This window comes from Chiloscyllium punctatum, chromosome 37, assembly GCF_047496795.1.
Source record: "Chiloscyllium punctatum isolate Juve2018m chromosome 37, sChiPun1.3, whole genome shotgun sequence".
In the NCBI taxonomy this organism is placed as follows: Eukaryota; Metazoa; Chordata; class Chondrichthyes; order Orectolobiformes; family Hemiscylliidae; genus Chiloscyllium; species Chiloscyllium punctatum.
The window spans coordinates 40,041,918-40,060,275 of record NC_092775.1 but is presented as its reverse complement, the minus strand read 5'-3'; the positions used below and the strand labels follow the sequence as shown (position 1 = coordinate 40,060,275).

At 37.1% G+C, this 18,358-nt stretch overlaps 1 protein-coding gene across 1 annotated transcript in view; it reads right to left on the bottom strand.

Moving 5' to 3' along the window:
- The window catches only part of LOC140463026 (brefeldin A-inhibited guanine nucleotide-exchange protein 2-like), a 96,745-nt gene that overhangs the window by 24,198 nt on the left and 54,189 nt on the right, over positions 1 to 18,358 (bottom strand). Inside the window, 13 exon segments of the mRNA XM_072556631.1 lie at positions 1,159 to 1,288; positions 1,389 to 1,519; positions 2,799 to 2,959; positions 3,483 to 3,655; positions 5,078 to 5,229; positions 5,454 to 5,623; positions 8,360 to 8,400; positions 10,108 to 10,201; positions 13,131 to 13,239; positions 13,241 to 13,273; positions 14,267 to 14,370; positions 14,373 to 14,424; positions 16,108 to 16,236. Of these exon segments, the coding sequence (XP_072412732.1) occupies positions 1,159 to 1,288; positions 1,389 to 1,519; positions 2,799 to 2,959; positions 3,483 to 3,655; positions 5,078 to 5,229; positions 5,454 to 5,623; positions 8,360 to 8,400; positions 10,108 to 10,201; positions 13,131 to 13,239; positions 13,241 to 13,273; positions 14,267 to 14,370; positions 14,373 to 14,424; positions 16,108 to 16,236 (1,479 nt within the window).

Genomic DNA, 18,358 nt, shown 5'->3' with positions numbered 1-18,358 from the left:
TTCTCAAATACATCCAGGGAAGTTAGTTGGGTGGAATCGAGGCTAATACAATTGCAACATTTAAAAGGCATCCGGATGGGTATCTGAGTATATGGGTAAAGGAAGAGTTTGGAGGGATATGGGCCAGGTACTGGCAGGTGGGACTAGATTGGGTTGGAATATCTGGTTGGCATGGACACGTTCGATTGAAGGGTCCGTTCCGTGCTATACATCTCTATGACCCTATATTGCTTATATCAGCACATAATGGACTTAACAAGAGACTCAGAAGTTGTGACTGCAGGAACTTTAGATTCAGACTCCCGAAAGAGTGGAAACAGGCTCTTCAACCCAACAATCCATACCGACCCTCCGAAGAGCAACCCACCCAGAACCATTCCCCTACACTTATCCTTGACCAATGCACTAACACTACGGGCAATTTAGGATGGCCAATTCACCTCACCTGCACATCTTTGTGACTGTGGGAGGACACTGAAGCACCCAGACAAAACCCATGCAGACACAGGGAGAATGTGCTAACTCCACACACACAGTTGCCCGGGGCGGAAATTGAACCCGGGTCCCTGGCGCTGTGAGACAGCAGTGCTAACCACTGAGCCACCGTGCCACCACTTCACTGCATAGGTTCTTTATCTACTCAGTTGTGTGGAAGTTGGCTTTATCTTTATTAACTACATTAGTTAATTAGAGTAGATGAAACAAAACATGGAGAGATATTGATAAATACTATAGTTGCCCACATTAATTACGTATTTTGGGTGACAATTTTCAGGAAGAATCGATCATTTATAAAGACAACAAACAGACTGCAACTTCTTTATTGGAACATCAATTCATTATATACACAGAAAGGGGCCATTCATCATGTAGTGCACACAGACTCCTACGAGCACCACTGCTGTGGAAATAACTCTTCATATATTCAGTTTCCTTTTGAATCTGTTGAATTTCGATCAAACATCCTTTCAGGTTGCAAATTTTATGTCATAACAATTTGCGTACAAGTTTTTTTTTCATTATTCAAGTTATCTGGAACAAATTGCAAGAGCAGTTTGTGTGGCAGCCTATCAAAATAATTACTGCTTTCAGTTCTTCTGGATCCTGTGCAACAAAGGAGCAAATTAAAAATTTGTACTTAGCCTACTTCTGCCTTACTTCAGTCTGCTGTTCCGGAAGTTTCATGTTATCAAATATTCGAAAGATAATCCTAAACAGATCTTGCCACCAGTGTTCCTCAAATGTTTGGCCGTAGCTTTTAATGATTTCAAACATCACAGTAAGTCCTCTGAAAAACAGATTGCATGAAATGTGTAATTACAAGTCATAGTTGTAACATATCTGCTCTCCAGTTTAAATGAAGGCATCGCAAAGGAACTGTTTCTTACCTCGTACGGACATCTAATTTGCAACGATTAATAATGCAGGAAAGCTCAAACAAAATTGGAAACCATCCTCGAACCCATACTCTATCTCGAGGAGCTACATTCATGTCATCGCTGGTGTATTCCTTCAGTGCCTAACAAAATAAATTTAAAATTTAATCTGCTAATATAAAATCCATATAATCAAAATATCTTGGTTACAATTTCAGCAATTAATTTTTACTTCAACCACATAATATACACGTACAAACAAAATATTTGTCATTTTTCGAGTTTTTATTTATTTCTATTTCTAGATAGATGGTGGGGGAGGGGACTGGAGGACTACCAAGTCCTAGTGGATTCTATCTAGACTTGGTACAGATCTAAGATTCTAATAAGGTTACTTTCCACATCTAAAGTAATCAAAAAAGGGAAATATTAGGCTGTTTGATTTTTTTAATGCACAGATTTGATGTCTCAGAGCATTGCAGATTTTTTTTCCCTAAACTTTGGCTCATTCTGGAAATAGTAGTACACGACTTGGTTCCTTCCGAATACCTCTGTCTCAAATTTCAAGTTAATTATTAAAATCTACCTTTTTGATTAAACTTGTTATCCAGTCCAATACCTTAGTGTGGCTTTGTGCCAAAGTCAATCTAGTATCATTACTGTGGCACTCTTCAAATATTAATCCATTTTCAAAGAGCATTTAAATGGTAGTTTCTATTGATTGAGCATCTTCATTCAGTTCATGAAGGCCTCACACTAAATTATTCAATATTTAAAAAGACTATCACTGGGCACATTTAAAAGGCTTCTGAAATGACTGATGAAATGGATTTACTGTTTTGTTGCTCATTTAGAAAATAGGTCTGCAGTTGACATTTTTAACATCACTTTGCACAAAATCAATACAACAAATAAAATTCCATAATATAAACCCAATATGAAATAATTTGAGACATCAGCAATTTAACAATTGACATCTGAACAGATCAGCACAAGCCAGCAATATTATGTTGTTAGCTATGTCTCAAGGATAACATATTTGTATCTGAATCAGAAGCTGTCAGTTCAAGTCCTTAGACAAGTTATAGGTCAAAGCTCCAATGCTATACGGAGGAAAAACTGCATTGTTTGAGATAGAGTCATTTGTTTTAAATGTAAAACAATTTCTCCTGAAACATTTTGTAGGAATCTTTTTTCCATGATCAGGGAAATTTTCCCTCATTTCTTGGCCTACTACCACTGACCAATAACATCTCAACAAATTATCTGGTAATAATTACATTGCTTTATGAAATCTTACTTTACACAATTTGTCTGTGAAATTTCTTGTAATACTAACTAGAAAACGGTTTGGAATGTCCTTAGATCGTAAAGATGTGATATTAAAAAAAAACTGTCACTTTCTAATTGATATTAACTCACTTGTGGTCGCTCAGATACATATGTTGCACAGTGTCGAATAAGTCGGATAGCCTCCATGCTGGTGTCAGGAAAGGCAGCATTACAAGCGAACTCAGCCAAACATTTCACAGCATCCTGGAATGAATCAATGGCTGCTGGAAAATGCTTCTTAAAAACATCCACTAAGAAACAAACATCAGAATAATTGATCATTCACTCTCTTTAATTTAGACACCATAGCTGTCAACAGATTTCAACCATAAAAGCAATGCTAGCACTAATTGATAATATTCAGTTCTATTTTCATCTATTAAAATATTTTCAGATACAGACCAACTGCTGTGCACGCGGGTCTGGTTTCCACAGTTTCAGTTACCTGCGGCCCGAACATATAATAGGGCATGTTCCAGAAATAGGGACCGGGTGCTGCTGGGGAGTTAAGTTTTTCAGTTAAATGAATGGGTTCGCGACTATCCATGGTTTCGGGCTTCCACAATATGTCTTGGAACGTAACCACTGGGTACAGGGAGACTACTGTGGTGGATTAAATGGTGATATCTACTTACTTTGAGCTTTCAATGCACTATGATTTATGCATAAATTTGTATATTTATCTGTGAAGCTTAATTAAAGTAATTTACTAGAAAAGGAGTAATTTACTAGAAAAACACTTGTACTACAGCATTTAATAAAGAAAACATTTACAGATAATGTGCCCAGTAGTCTGGAAGGCCAACTCCACAATCGGTTCATCGTGGTCTGAAGCAGCTTGGTGGAATACGGAGAAAATGTTTTTCCATCCTGAACGAATATTTGAAGCCTGTGAATTTACCATCTGCGCAATGCACCGAATGACCATGTCCTTTATTGTTGGTGACCTGAGCACATAAAACAAACAAATTTATAATGCAAAAGCAAACATAAGTTCAGTTGCTAAACTTCAGACAGATTTGCTGAAGAAATTATGTACTTGGACATTTGTGTAGATCTCCCATCCCAATTACTTTACTGAAATATACAAAAGTAAACAGTTCTGCAGATTAGAAAATAAATTGTAAATATTACAGAAAGGCTAAAATAGTCAAAAATTTATTTCCTCAAATGAAGTTTTGCATTTAATATAAATTGTATTCTATGTAGATCCAAAATGGATTCTGACAAATCTGAAATTTTGTTTAATTAAAAAATAATATACTCCATTTTCAGGATTCTCACATATTCTGTTCCATATCTTGGAATCAAAGATACCTCAAACATGCTCTGACTTGCCCATCTTTGATTGATTTCAAAATTTATATCCTCAATACCAGCAATCAACCAGGGAAAAGAAAAAAAAAATGGGAAGGTGAACTTTTCACAACTTGTTTATCTTGCTCGAATAAAACTTGTATCCTGGGACAAAGCAACATTTTTAGCTCCTTTATAATAGGATACTTTGATCACTGATGTAATTAGAACTGACAACTATTTCTTCTTATTACCTGAGCTCTCCATAGCTTTTGGCATAGCTAATTCATTCCATCCACATACACCCCTGACTTAATGCACCTCCATGACATTATCAGCTTAACTTCCTTTGCATTCCTACTTGCTCTAAACTTGTCAGTACTTCTTCAGTGGTTTCTCCTTCCTGTCAGAATTTTGGTTATGTTAAAGCTATCTTTGGCCTGTTGCTTTCATCTATACTGTCCCATTCCACAGTATACCTGAAAACGAGGTCATTTTCTACCAGGAAGATGCTGATATTATCCAAGTTTGTTGTTTTCTCATCTTGCACTTGTTAAAAAAAATGCTGTTATATAAGCTAACTGCATTTGAGATGAACTGGAATTAACCAATAATTTCATATCAGGACTGAACCACTCCTTTACTTTGATGCTTGCTCAAGCACAACCACACAGAGCAACACTTTTGAGCACAGCTTGAACCATAACCCTGAACCATTTTTAGAATTGACTAGTGCAGTGTTCAGGGAACAATGTATTCTGGCAAATTCAATATGAGTGGAAAGTTGATATCAGAGCAGCAATAACCCATGTACATACTTTTAATACAGCCAAAATTATACTGAGATTTGCAACTAGCAAAAACAATAACATGCACCTTTAATGAATTCACTACTAAAAATTATTGGTGTCTGAGCTATACATGTGTTGAATATTGGAGATTAGTAATGCATGAATCAAGCATTGAGAAAGAATATATTAAGGAAATAAAACTGTTGATAAAATGTGCTATGTCTAATTTGGTAATATATTCATATATACACATATTAATATATTCAACAGATATATTAATACCTGTTCCTCTTCATTATGTGCTCAAAAGGTCTCAGGAAGTCCTTTTGGAACCGAAAGTTTGCTAACTCTCCCTTTTCCAAAAATTTCATTGACAGTTGTCTTAAAGAGTCAACAGCAAAAATGGCAACATCCTCATTTGGATTGCATCCAACCTGTACCAGAACACAAATACAATGAGTTTGTTATGAGCAGGAGAATCTTGTTTTTGCGAGGCAACATTTGGCGTGTCCACCAAGTTTTCATGTATATAATGGTTTCTTTCAAAAATCCATAAAAAGCATTTATTCGTCACAAAAGCACAAACATTTATATGAACTTTGGACTTTTGCCAAATGAGAAACTTATTCAGAAAAGGCAAAAATCAACAAAACTGTACCTTATTAAAGTGGTTTCCAATCACTTCCCAAATTCTTGACCACTGAAGCCTGATTCGACCCATGTTATAGTACGAAATTTCCACAATCTTCTGAAGACTGAACATGCGTGGATGGTGAGGTGAACCCAATTCATCCATAGAGACAGCACACAGCCAATGTACAAAATCAACTGGCGAATTGAAGAGAACATTCTAATATTATTCCAAAATGTGTTGCAAAGAAACCCAATACAAGTATATGACTTGTAAACAAAACAAAATAAATTTCCTGCCTTCCAGTTTGTGTGTTGCCCATTTTCTCATCCTTCAATGTAAACCAAAAAAAAACTGAGGGTATTGTAAATCAGAAACAAAAACAGAAGCTGCTGGAAAAGCTCAACAGGTCTGGCAATGTCTGCAAAGAGAAATCAGAGTTAACGTTTCAAGTCTGGTGACCCTTCCTCAGAACCCCACTGGACCCCAAAACATTAAAACTCTGATTTCTCTTCACAGATACTGCCAGACCTGCTGAACTTTATCAGCAACCTTTGTTTGGGTCGCTCATTTTTCAAGCCACTTACTCTTAAAACAGTTCAATTTGCAGTTTGCTATGTTTTTTATACGCTTTATTCAAATATTTCTGCAAATCTGCCATTGTTTTCCCCTCTCAATATCTCTTCGACATGTTTTAGTAATGAACTCAAGATTGAGTTTAACAATGTTCATGATTGTCAACTGTGTCACTGCCTATCTATAAATGAATATTGCAACCGTTTGCAGAAAAGCTACTACAAGTTGAAACAATATACAAAGAGAAAGCAATGGTCAGATTCAGATGTATAGGAATAGCTTGTGGCATCCAAGAATGTTTGGTGGTAGGGGTGTAAAGGACTCAAAATCTGTCACCTAGCTGAATTTCAGGTAGCTGTGGTCTGGTAGCAATTGGATTATCAAGTGAGGGCTTCACTGCATGTCCCTGACAATCTGATAACAATAGAAAATAAAAAAACAAGTTTGCACTTATATAGTACCTGACTACATCTCTAGAACCAAGGCCAAGGCCAAGTGATTTAAATTCATTGATTGATGTTTGAAACACAGTAAAAGTTTTATGGAAGCTTATGTTGCAACCAGTTTCCATATAGTAAAAGGTGTAGCAAACACAAACGAAAATCAATGATAAGCTATTCTGTTTTGGCTGGTGATGGCTGAGGAAGGAATACTACCTAGGACACAGTATTCTCTCCCAAAAGTGTCACAAGGTTCTTTAGGGCTAATTAGCAACTAAATCAAAATTCTTGATTGCACCTTCACAGCCTGCACTCTCTTTCACCTTGAAAACAAAAGGCAACAGATCCACAGAAATACCATAACATTGCTTGCAAGTTTCCTACCTAGCCACACAAATTCCAGACATGGTACAATGTTACTGAACATTTGTTAGGTCAAAATCCTGAAACTCCCTCTACAACAGATCAGAGGATTTTTAAACCAATGCACTGCAATGACTCGAGGAGTTGATTCATCACCACATTCTCAAGAGTAATTAGGGATAAACAACAAACTTTGCTTGAAAGGGATAAAAGTCAAAAAGGCCTTGATTTAAGATCACATCCAACAATATCACTGATCATCCCTCACCCATGAAATGGAGTGAATGCTAGTTTAGATTACATGCCTGAGTTTTCAAGTAGGATTTGAATCTCTTCTGAGAACTACAAGAGGCCACATGGAGGTGCTAACACTTTGTTATCAACTCATGCATGCTTAACATGAAGACTTTTTTTAAAAAATCAGGAACAAGGAGAATCAACTGTCCACATGGTGGCAGTGTATGCAGCTGAGGTTCAAGTAGTTAAAAATCACACAACACCAGGTTATAGTCCAACAAGTTTAATTGGAAGTACACTAGCTTTCGGTGCGATGCTCCTTCATCAGGTGATTATGGAAGGCTCGATCGTAACACAGAATTTATAGCAAAAATGTGCAGTGTGATGTGAAACTATCACTGTATTCTCACAGATGAAAGGCTTAACAGACAGTGATAGTTTCACATCACACTGCACATTTTTGCTATAAATTCTGTGTTACGATCGAGCCTTCCACAATCACCTGATGAAGGAGCGTCGCACCGAAAGCTAGTGTACTTCCAATTAAACTTGTTGGACTATAACCTGGTGTTGTGTGATTTTTAAACTTTGTTCACCACAGTCCAACACCAGCATCTCCAAATCATGAGGTTCAAGAAGCTATTTGCCTAGATGTGCCTATGATAGTTTTGATGGAACAGGAATGAAAATTCTGGAACCAAACTCTTTGCTGGTCATTCTCTTTGCTGAAGAAGTATACTTATTAATGTGCCAGATTAATAATGTACTAGGAGTGGAAAAAACCCAACTGGAATAAAGGAATTAAATAAGCAATTTATTTCATTAGTTTTATGGTACCTGTTGGTTTAGTCATGTTAAGGTAGGAAAATGAAATGAACAACTTGTTTCCTCATGATGGTCATCCCTAAATAATAACTTGCACTCACTATCTGCTGATTGATGGAATGCCTTTTGATCTAGTTTCCTGCCCTTCCCCAGATGAAGGAATTACTGCTGAACACTAGAATTCTGTCACATTTAAGAGAACATTTAGCATTGCCACATTAAGTAGAAATTAAAGCTTCTTCTACTCTGCTGTAATCATGTGCCTTAATCTAGCATTAGGATCATGCTTTTACTTGTATGCTATTTCCTCTCTCCCCACCCCCTGCAATCTCTCAGATTTCCAATTTCAACCCACATTCATGTCCAAATGGTGAAAATTAGGAATGAACCAACCACCCATCCAAATCACGGATTCATTTTACATCTAATCGTTTGAAGTTTGGTTGCCTAAATTGATCTGACAAATTACTCAACACACACATACAAACCTACCAATAGCATTTCCATCAAGTCTCGTTGATCCAGTGAATATCCTGAAGTGAAAAGAGCAAAGAAAATTCAGTACTTTTATTTAAGATTTGTTCTCTGAAACCAACATGCCCAAACTGAGGAATAAGATATCACACTCAACACTCTGGACTTGCACCTTGAATGATGAATAAACCAGCTTGCATAAATTAAGAAGCAGATATAACCCAAGCTCCACAGCCACATCTGTCATTACTCAACTCTTAATAATATCTTGTACATATAAAGGGCTGCTGCTGTCCACTGGTCACTCACTTTATGTACTAGTCTTTGGTCTAATGACCGAGATAAAGCAGAAATGAATTCAGCCAAATCTAAGTTAGATCAAATTGGCACTGACCCAACACCACCACAGAAGATGGCAGCGGCACAGAATGTACACTATGTTTTGGAAATCAATCTCCACCAAGTGGCTACATGCACTATAATGTTGTATAATACTATTACCGCTCTAAATAAAAGATTCACAATAGATCCAGCACCTCAAAACCTAACAGCCATATGTAGATCAACTACAGCAACAGAATAGTATTCCATACATAACTGAAGGCACATTGCTCAATTGATCATTACCACTAAACCTGATGGGACTAACCCTGGTTCAATAGGGAACAAAGGACATGCCGAGAAAAGTTCCAGAGTTATCAAAAATTGAAGTCCCAAATTGGAGAAGTTACAGAGGACTGCATTCAAGCCAAAGCAGCATAATCTGGACAAAACTGAGCAATCCCACAACTCGAAGAACTGAATAAGGCTCTGCTTTACATTCCTGAAGAAGGGCTCATGCCCGAAACGTCAATTCTCCTGTTCCTTGGATGCTACCTGACCTGCTGCGCTTTTCCAGCAACACATTTTCAGCTCTGCTTTACCTTCAAAATGGTGGTCTTTTAAAAACTAATGGGAGGAAGATCCCCAATAATGATAAGAGCCCAGCACAACAAAAATAAGGTTGAAACATTAGTAACAATCGTCTGTCAGAAATGCCATGTAGATCATTCAGCTTTGTCAGAGATTCACACAATATAGAGGTGTCAGGATTTAGTCAATCGATTCACTTTATATCAAAAAAAGGTGGAAGCTCATGGTCACCTCACAAAACCAATTAGAGATGGTCCTTAAACATTGAGCTTGCCATTAATTATCCAAATAAAATAAATATCAATTGGTATTAAATCAGCACTTTGCTTTGAGGCTACAAAATTGTAGGAATATGAATATTAAAGTTCCATACTGGAGTTGTGCAGAAATTTGTCTTTTACGCCTAGGACGAATGCTACAGAGAGATACATAACCTGGGATGACTTCATCATGATGTTCTGTGCTTGAAAGAGTAGCACCCATGCTCATAAAGCAAAAACAAAGTGTCCTTAAAGGTAGTCTAATGGTTGCTCATTTTTATTTGTATTAAAATATAGATTTTAATGTCTAAACTATGATATCCGTAATGAGTAATTTTTAAAAAAAAACTTTCATTAAAATGGGAGGGTTGCAAGGGACACATCTCCAAATGTAGCCCCGTTTGAGAACCTCTGTTCAGAGCAATAGCTATAAATTTATAACTGGACAATTACAAAAGTGGCTTAATAAACAATTCTGAATGCTCCTTTGTTTTGCCATATGCTGACTTAGCAAAAGGAAGAAATTAAAATATAAATCAAAATTGCTTGTTCAGATAAACATACAAAATCCACAAGTAGAGGCTTTTCTTTTACCTATCTACTGCAACAACCACACTCTGAGAGCTGGTCTCGCCCACAGATTCCTGAATACTGGCTATTTGTTTTTTATCCACAGTGCCAAAGGTACCTGTAAACAAAGAAACCCCACAAAATTAACACATATATACACACTTCAGAGTAAGGAAATACTCAAAAAATGTTGGCCAACTATATCCTAATGTCTTTCCCTGGCTTGGCATTTATTCAATTTAAGATCTCTACCAAAGACCTTTCAAATGTTTTTCTACAATATCAATGCAAGTTATCACTAATCCAACATGTTACTGCAGAAATTTGCTGTATAACTGATTTGTTCAACCACATCCTCACTCCACCTTTGATGTCCCAAGCACTAGTAAAGTCATGACTTTCTCACATGGCTTGGTCCTCTGGTATGACCCACATCAATTCACCCTCAAATTCAACAGACAGAAACTTGAACAGAGATGTTGGAAACTGGTCAGCCATTCACCACCATATGTAACTGGCTTATTTCTCAAAAACAACTATTTGGTTCTTAACCTGATTTGTTAAAATCGCAAACTCTTCCACATTCAGCCTGCAATGCAAAGTTTACACTTACACATCATCACTCTAGTCTTACAAAACAAAAATCTCAACTCCCTCCATCCTCTCAAGCCTCATGCCCTCAATAATATTTCCAACTCCCAAATCGGAGTCCATATTTTCTGGAACTCCACATCTGAAACCTTTCAATCAAGTTTGTCAACCTTAACACAGTACAGTTATGCTATCAAATAACAAACTGTAATGTGATAGTGACAATGGTAAACTATTCCTTCTCAACCCATCTGCAAGGATTTGATATGGTTGACAACATCAACTTTCATCAATGTCTTTCCCAGCTGAGTGTTTTTGCAAAGTTATATCCATTTCTACCTATCCAGTTATGGTCAGAACATCAACTATAATGGCTTTTTCTGCATTGTTACATCTGTAGACCCCAAGAATTTATGCTGCAATATCCTCACTTTTAAATTTGTTTGCTGTCCTTCGGTGACACCATCCAAAAATGGAGTTTGTGGTCAATATAATGAGAAAACTTTCAGCTGTACTTCACTGCTTCTCAATTTCTTTACTGTCATCTTGATTGTTCGGCATTTCATAATAGGCAAGCAAAAAAAAAATCCTTGATCTTTTGTTGGGGGGGGGGGAGCGGGGAAAGAAAGAGATTGATATGGATACTATTTTCTTCAGGTCTTCAATATAAACTTCAGTTCCTCAGTGTGTTCATCACTTTCCCTGGAAAACATGAACTAGACTGTACACAACTGTGGTGTCTTGTCTGAAGCAGAGTTAATCTTCTGACCATCACTAGAACTGCTATTTCTACCTCCAGAACCCACCCTCCCACCGCCCCCAGCCAGCTACAGCTGCCATAGCCATCGACTCTGCCTGCGATAACAGAGCGTGACCAATCCATTCACTACCCCTATTCACTCAGAATTATTCTCACTGACCTAGGTTGGCTTTTGTTTAAACAATGCCTTAATTTTAAAACACTCAACTTAACTTTCAAATCTCAACATGGTCCCAACTCTGCAACCCACTGAGATGCTTGTAATCCTTCAGTGATTCAGATGCTTAAGCATCCCTAACTTTAACTGCCTATCATTTGCGTCTATGCCTCAGCTGACATGACCCAAGCTTGAGAATTTATTCTCTAAAACTTGACCTTTCTTTCCTCCATGAAGTCGTTCCTGTCTGTTAAGCAGCATTTGGCTAGCTATCCAAATAGCTTTGTGATGCTCTGAGCCAAATTTTGATCACACTCTTGTGAAATATCTTGGAACATTTCAGCACATTAAAAGCAATAACTACAAAGTTTATATTGCTAATGTAAACCTCTGATCATTTTCCTGTTGTTCAAGTAGACTTACTTTTTGGATGAGTGTTGTACAAGCAACATTGACCAAGTTGAGCTTTGATAATATTATAAAAGTAATATGTTTTTAAGTTTTCAACAATTCAATCAAATACAAACCAATGATTTGTGTTACAATGGCAAAATAGTAATAGTCTTGAACATGACATTGTCTTTGCTTAATATCTAAACCAGCTACTGAATAGACAGTTCTAAGTGCACAGCCCACTTATGGTCAAATAGACACAAAGTAAAGTCATCACAGACCAGAGGAAAGTAGGACTACCCTCTCATTAAAGGAAGAAAATTGGTGGTTGTTTTAACCGAAGGGTCACCAAGCCTCAGGTGAAGGTCAAGGTTGAAAAGGTGAGATCTTCACAGTAACCTAAGCAGGAATGGAAACCCCCACTGTTGGTGTCACTCTGCAAAATAGAAGTCCAGCCAACTGAACTAACTGTCTCCCTACCCTACATTTAAAATACAGAATTGTCTCTCTCACTTCCTGGAACTTCCATCCACATTTATAGGACAATTGCCAGTTTGAAGTGAGACTGAAAAGATCTAATTTCTTGGAACGCAATAGTACAAGTAAGCAGGGTCAGTGTTTGCTATACAACTTCAAAATATCCTAAGGCAGTGTTCATTTGCTGCAGATCTTAGAGGTTTAAATGTCATATAAATTTAGGATATTCTCTTGTGCACAAATAAACTTTTCTTACATGTATACCACGAACATAAAAGGAAAACTGTAATTAAATTATGACCACAGCAAGAAAAAGGATCAGCAAAAGGTTAAGTGCATTATTCTATCAAATATATAAACACTTCAATTACTTCTTATTGTGGTCATGTTGTATTGAAAACAAAGGTGTGTTAAATAAATTAGTTGGTACTTTATATGTTTAATTAAAGAAAAATTACCTAACTTAAAAGACAATGGATAACTTAGCTTACTATTGTATGGTAATTACAACTCAAACTATGAAAACCTAACTATTCACAACATTCACATACATATCTAAAATTCTATCTACATTTGCAACCAAACAATTCAGCAAAACATTTCAAAAGAAAGGTTTGCATTTGATGCATCTACACAATAGCTTTTCTATGAAGAAGTTGGTCACTTTACCTAGTCCTAAGAATTCTTCTCCTCCAGTTCCAGAACTTGCAGTGAATCCATCCTTAGCTCGCAGGGAACCAGAAACATATTTAGTCTTGACCCCTGTGCCTATCAACTGTTGCCAGCTCCAGCTGGCTAATGCACTTCAGTATCTAGGAAGATGAAGATTAGAAATCCAACAAGTTACCTTTGATAAAGGATATTTTAGATGGACTTTTACATTCCTGTTACCTCTAAAATGATTAGAATATTAACATTTTGACTGGAAGAAAATGTTCAGTTCTGTGTGAATACACAATTTAGAATTCCATTTCACTATGTGAAGCATTTTCCCCTAAAAATTGTCTTCCTCAAGTGTGCATTTGTATTAGGATTAGCCCACTTCCAAGCAAATTACCAAACAAAATGAAAGTTGGAAGTACTTCAAGTAATGAGTTATTAGGAATTTGTACATACTACCCTAATTATTCCTAAAGGAACAATGATGAGATAAATTAATTGAAAATTAAAATATTGGAAACTTCCACACAGAAGTGGTTATCTGAAACATTTCAGCAGTGGGTTAAGCACTAGAGTACACTTCCTGTGACACTGTTCCAGCTATAATTTTTCAATAGCTAACATTTATCATTTAAAATCAGAAAAGAGAAATGTTGGCATAGTGAAGGTCACTTTCCTGCTTTATATTAATTACACGGGACTAAAACAGGTTCTTTCATCTGGTCAGATGAAGAATGCTCATGCCAACCAGACCCTTATTAACTGCTTTGAAATGGTATTGGTATTGGTATTGGTATTTGGTCAGCGCCAGATCCAAGTTGAAGGGGCTCTTGTGCCATAATGAAGGGTCCTCACCTCTCACCAGGATCTGTGTGTTAAGTCCCACTTGCTTCAGAGGTGCGATAACATTTCAGTACAATTTGATTAGAAAGCACTTAAATCCAAGCAGTAGTTAGCAAGAATTAAAAGAACAAGCTTTGAAGCCATGAATAATGGTAAAATAAACCTTCTTAGTTACTTGCTTAGCCTTTATATATTGGATCATATTAGGAATTCAGGTTAACAAGAAGGACACATTTCTCTTAATTCATTACCCAACAGGACAAATTTTACCAAGAAAGAAATAGCACACTCATAATATTTACCTCATGCCAAGAATTTCCAAGGTAGTTACCGTCAGTGTGGGCCACAGTAATAAGTGTCTTAATCGTATCTATATTCTTCTGTTTCATTTCTGTGATGCCAGACTTGCTGTCAATAGCGTAAAACGGGCCAGAGCTTGCACATAGGCATCTCGTTCAATCTACACAAATGATGCATTATTTTATTTCATTTCAAATGTAAGATTACTATTCACAAATAATATTTACATGCAAAATCTTCTCTTGTGTATCGAGAACGAGAAGCAAAAATCAAATTGACATTGAGATTTGATTTTAGTCGGGATCTATCTTTCTATATCAGGATAAAAAAAAAACAGCCTGCTTTATCAACATTCAATACTGGACAAGCCCAGTTTTCATCAATTAAACATTTGCAAGACCAAACAATTGCCTACAACCAAGGCCCATTCTTTCTTCTGGTCAAGGTCTCATGTGAAAAGCAAGATTACTAACAATCTGTTTCCCCAGTTTGACATGAAGCTAGGTTCTGATGCTAATCATCTTCACCAAAAAAACCCCCACCAACTCCTTATACCCCCACTTCATCTTAAAGCTGTTGCTGAAACTTGCTTCACTTTGCAAAAAAAAAAAAAGCATGGTCTAAATTTGACAATCCCAATGCTTTCCTGATCAGCTTTCCATTTATCATCCTCCATTAATGTGCTCATCCAAACTCTACTTCACAAGTCACCCTTGCTAATCACACCCCTAAGCTTAATACTCAAATTTTGACATTATCTATACATTCAAATCTCCCTTTGGTCTCACCTCCACCTAGTCACTTTAATAGGAAGAATAGAAAGGCAGCAGGTTACGTTTATGGACACAGATTACAGAACTATGCAATACAAAAGGAATGAAAGTGCCTTGGTGCATGAATCACAAAATATAAATGCACAGGTAGAGCAAGTGATTATGAAGGACAATGCAACAGTCATTTATTGAAAGAGGGATGGAAAAAATAAAAAGAGTACAGTGCACGGTGGAATTACATTTGGTGTACTGTGCAGAGTTCTGATCTTCTTAGATAGAACCAGACAGTTGCATAGCAGTTTAGAGAAGCTCACTTGCCTAATTTCCAGGAAGAAAGGTCTTCTGAGCAAAGGTGCAATGGTTCAGATCTGTGGCAACTAGGGTTTAGGAGAACAACAGGTGCGCTTTTCAATATATAAGATTTTCAGGGGCATGATAATGGATCAGTGGATGCCATGATAATGCGACTTCATTTGGGAAAGCTAGACAGTTTAAAAGTAGAGGACACAGTTTCAAAATAAAAGAATCTTCGAATATAAGATAGAACTGATAAACCTTTTATTTGAGGGTCATTAAAAGTAGGTTTTGCAAAGAGCAGTGGAGGCAGGGTCTTTAAATATTTTTAAAGTAGAGTGACATTGACTCCCTCATCAGTCAAGAGTCTAAAAAGTATAGGGGTAGGCAGGAAATCAAAGCGTTGATCTATCAAAATGGCAGAGTAAGCTTGAGGGGCAGAATGCCTGTACACCTCTTTGCAAACTCAGAATTTCTCCAACTTGTACATTATCCCAAATCTTTGCATGACCTTTGCTGGTCTATTGTGTTTCCTGATTTTGTGTGGCACTTGCATAGGCACGTGCAGCATAAATATTTTCCTCACAAAACCATGACATCTCCCAGACAGGTGTTCCAACAGCAAGTTAGTTTTCAGGAACCAGAAACTGTCTCAATTCATGCTCTGAAGAGCAAAATATTTCACCCGTTGTGTGAAAAGCTTAAACAGAGGTTTGAAAAAGAAGCCTACAAATCTGAAATTAGAGTATTCAAGTCGAGAATGTGCGAATACATACCTGCATGCTAAAAATGCAGGCTATTCTAATTGCACATCGGATACCTTCCAGGCAAAGAAAGGCAACATCAGGATCATCACAGTCTTGCAAGCCAACACTGAATGCTGCTAAAAGTGGTGTCCATGCCAACTGTAAACAAAAAAAATGCACAAATGTTGAGCAGTTTTTTCCTGTTTTTCCTAATGCCAACAACATCATTTGAAAAATTGAAAGTATCTTCCATGACAACAAGAGGATCAAAACAGCTGTTGTACAGACTTCCTGTTTTCTACAAACAAGGTTGGAAACAAAATGACTGTAGGAACAACACAAAATATAAACATACAGTTATGTAATTACACCTGTAAAACACAGCACGTTTTCCTCTGAACTATATACAAATGAGTGTATCATCTATAAATATGGGTGAGGTGCTAGATGACTAGAGAGTGGCTCATGCTGTGCTTTTGTTTAATCAGAGATGTAAGGACAAGCCTGGTGTCTACAGATCGGAGAGTCTGACTTCAGTGGTGGGTAAGTTGTTTGAAGTGATTTGGAAAGATAGGGTTTATACGCATTTGGAAAAGCAACAAATGATTCGGGATGGTCACTATGGTTTGTCCAAAGGAAATAGTGTCTCCAACTGTATTGAGCGTTTTGAGGAAGAAACCAAAATTGACAAGGGCAGAGTGCTAGACATTATTTACTTGGACTTTGATAAAGCCTTTGACAAGGTTCCACATGGTAGACTAAATCAATAAAGTTAGATCACAAGGGATTCATGGTAAGCTTGCCAAATTGGATACAAAATTGGCTTACTGGCAGGAAACAGAGGGGGATGGTAGATTGTTGGTTTTTGGATTGGGGGCTTATAACTTAGTGTTCATCAAGGATTAGCACTGGGTCCACTTTCATTTGTCATTCATATAAATTGTTTAGATGAGAATACAGAAACGACGATTAGCAGGTTTATGACATGAACATTGTCATACAACAGGACAGTGAAGCAGGTTAGCTAAAAATACAAATAGAACTTGATCAGTTGGGTCAATGGGCTCTCTGAAGTTTGCATCACATATAGATAGGGTGATTAAGGCAGTGCTTAGTGTGCTTGCCTTCAGTGCTCAGACATTTGAGTCCAGGAGTTGGGACATTATATCGAGGTTGTAGAAGACGTTGGTCTCTTCTGAGTGTAAGATGTCCAGTTCTGGTCTCCCTATTATTGGAAGGATATTATTAGCTGGGCAAGGATCAGAAGAGATTTACCAGGGTGTTGCCATGAATGGAGGGTTTGAGTTATAAGAGGTTAGATAGGCTGGGACGTTCTTAATTAAAGCAAAGGAGGTTGACAGGTGACCTATAGAGTTTATAAAATAATAGGTAAAGTCAACGGCAGGTGCTTTTCCCTAGAATGGGGGATTTCAAGATTAGCGAGCATATTTTTAAGGAGAAAGACAGACAAAAAAGACACACTGCTTTTTTTTTGTTACAGATAGTGACTTGTTTGTGGAATGAACTTTCAGAGGAAGTGGCAGATGCAGGCATAGTTATAGCTTTTGAAAGACACTTAAATGGCATGGATTGGGTTGGACCGAAGGGTCTGTTTCCATCTGTACATCTCAATGACTCTAGAAATAAGTACATAAATAAATAGCATTTGGAGTGATATGGGGCAAGCATAGGCACATGGGACGAGTTTAGTTTGGGATTATAGTTGACACAGACTGGTTGGACTGAAGGGTCTGTTTCTGTGCAGTATGACTATAATTTTTTTTCTCTCTCAAGGCTTCTATATTGTTGTCAATGAAAGTGGGAATATGCTTTCAGACTTCATGTGGTGTTCTGTATGAGCCACTCATTCATAAAACAGAGCACTGTGACACAGCATCAGATCGTCCCTCTGTGAAGTAAATAGTCTGAGTATGCTACTCGTTTATACATAACAAAACATAAGTGAAAAATTTGAATTAAAAACAATTACTACTCCACAACAAACATAGGAAATATAACAATTCAATTTCATCATTTTCAGTCAATTGCAAGTTTTCCAGGAGCCCAGTCATGTGCTACGACATATGAATAGCAAGCCAAACCAAATCCGTACTGCTATGTGGATTTACAATGCAGGGAAATTAAAACATTCAATAGCCCTCAAAATTACTCAACTGCTTCTAAGCAGTCTTTACAAATGACAGTATCTTGGCCACCAAGTTTGTAATTTAAACAAAAATCATGTAACTTTAGCAGAAAATAAAGAGACAACAAATGCAAC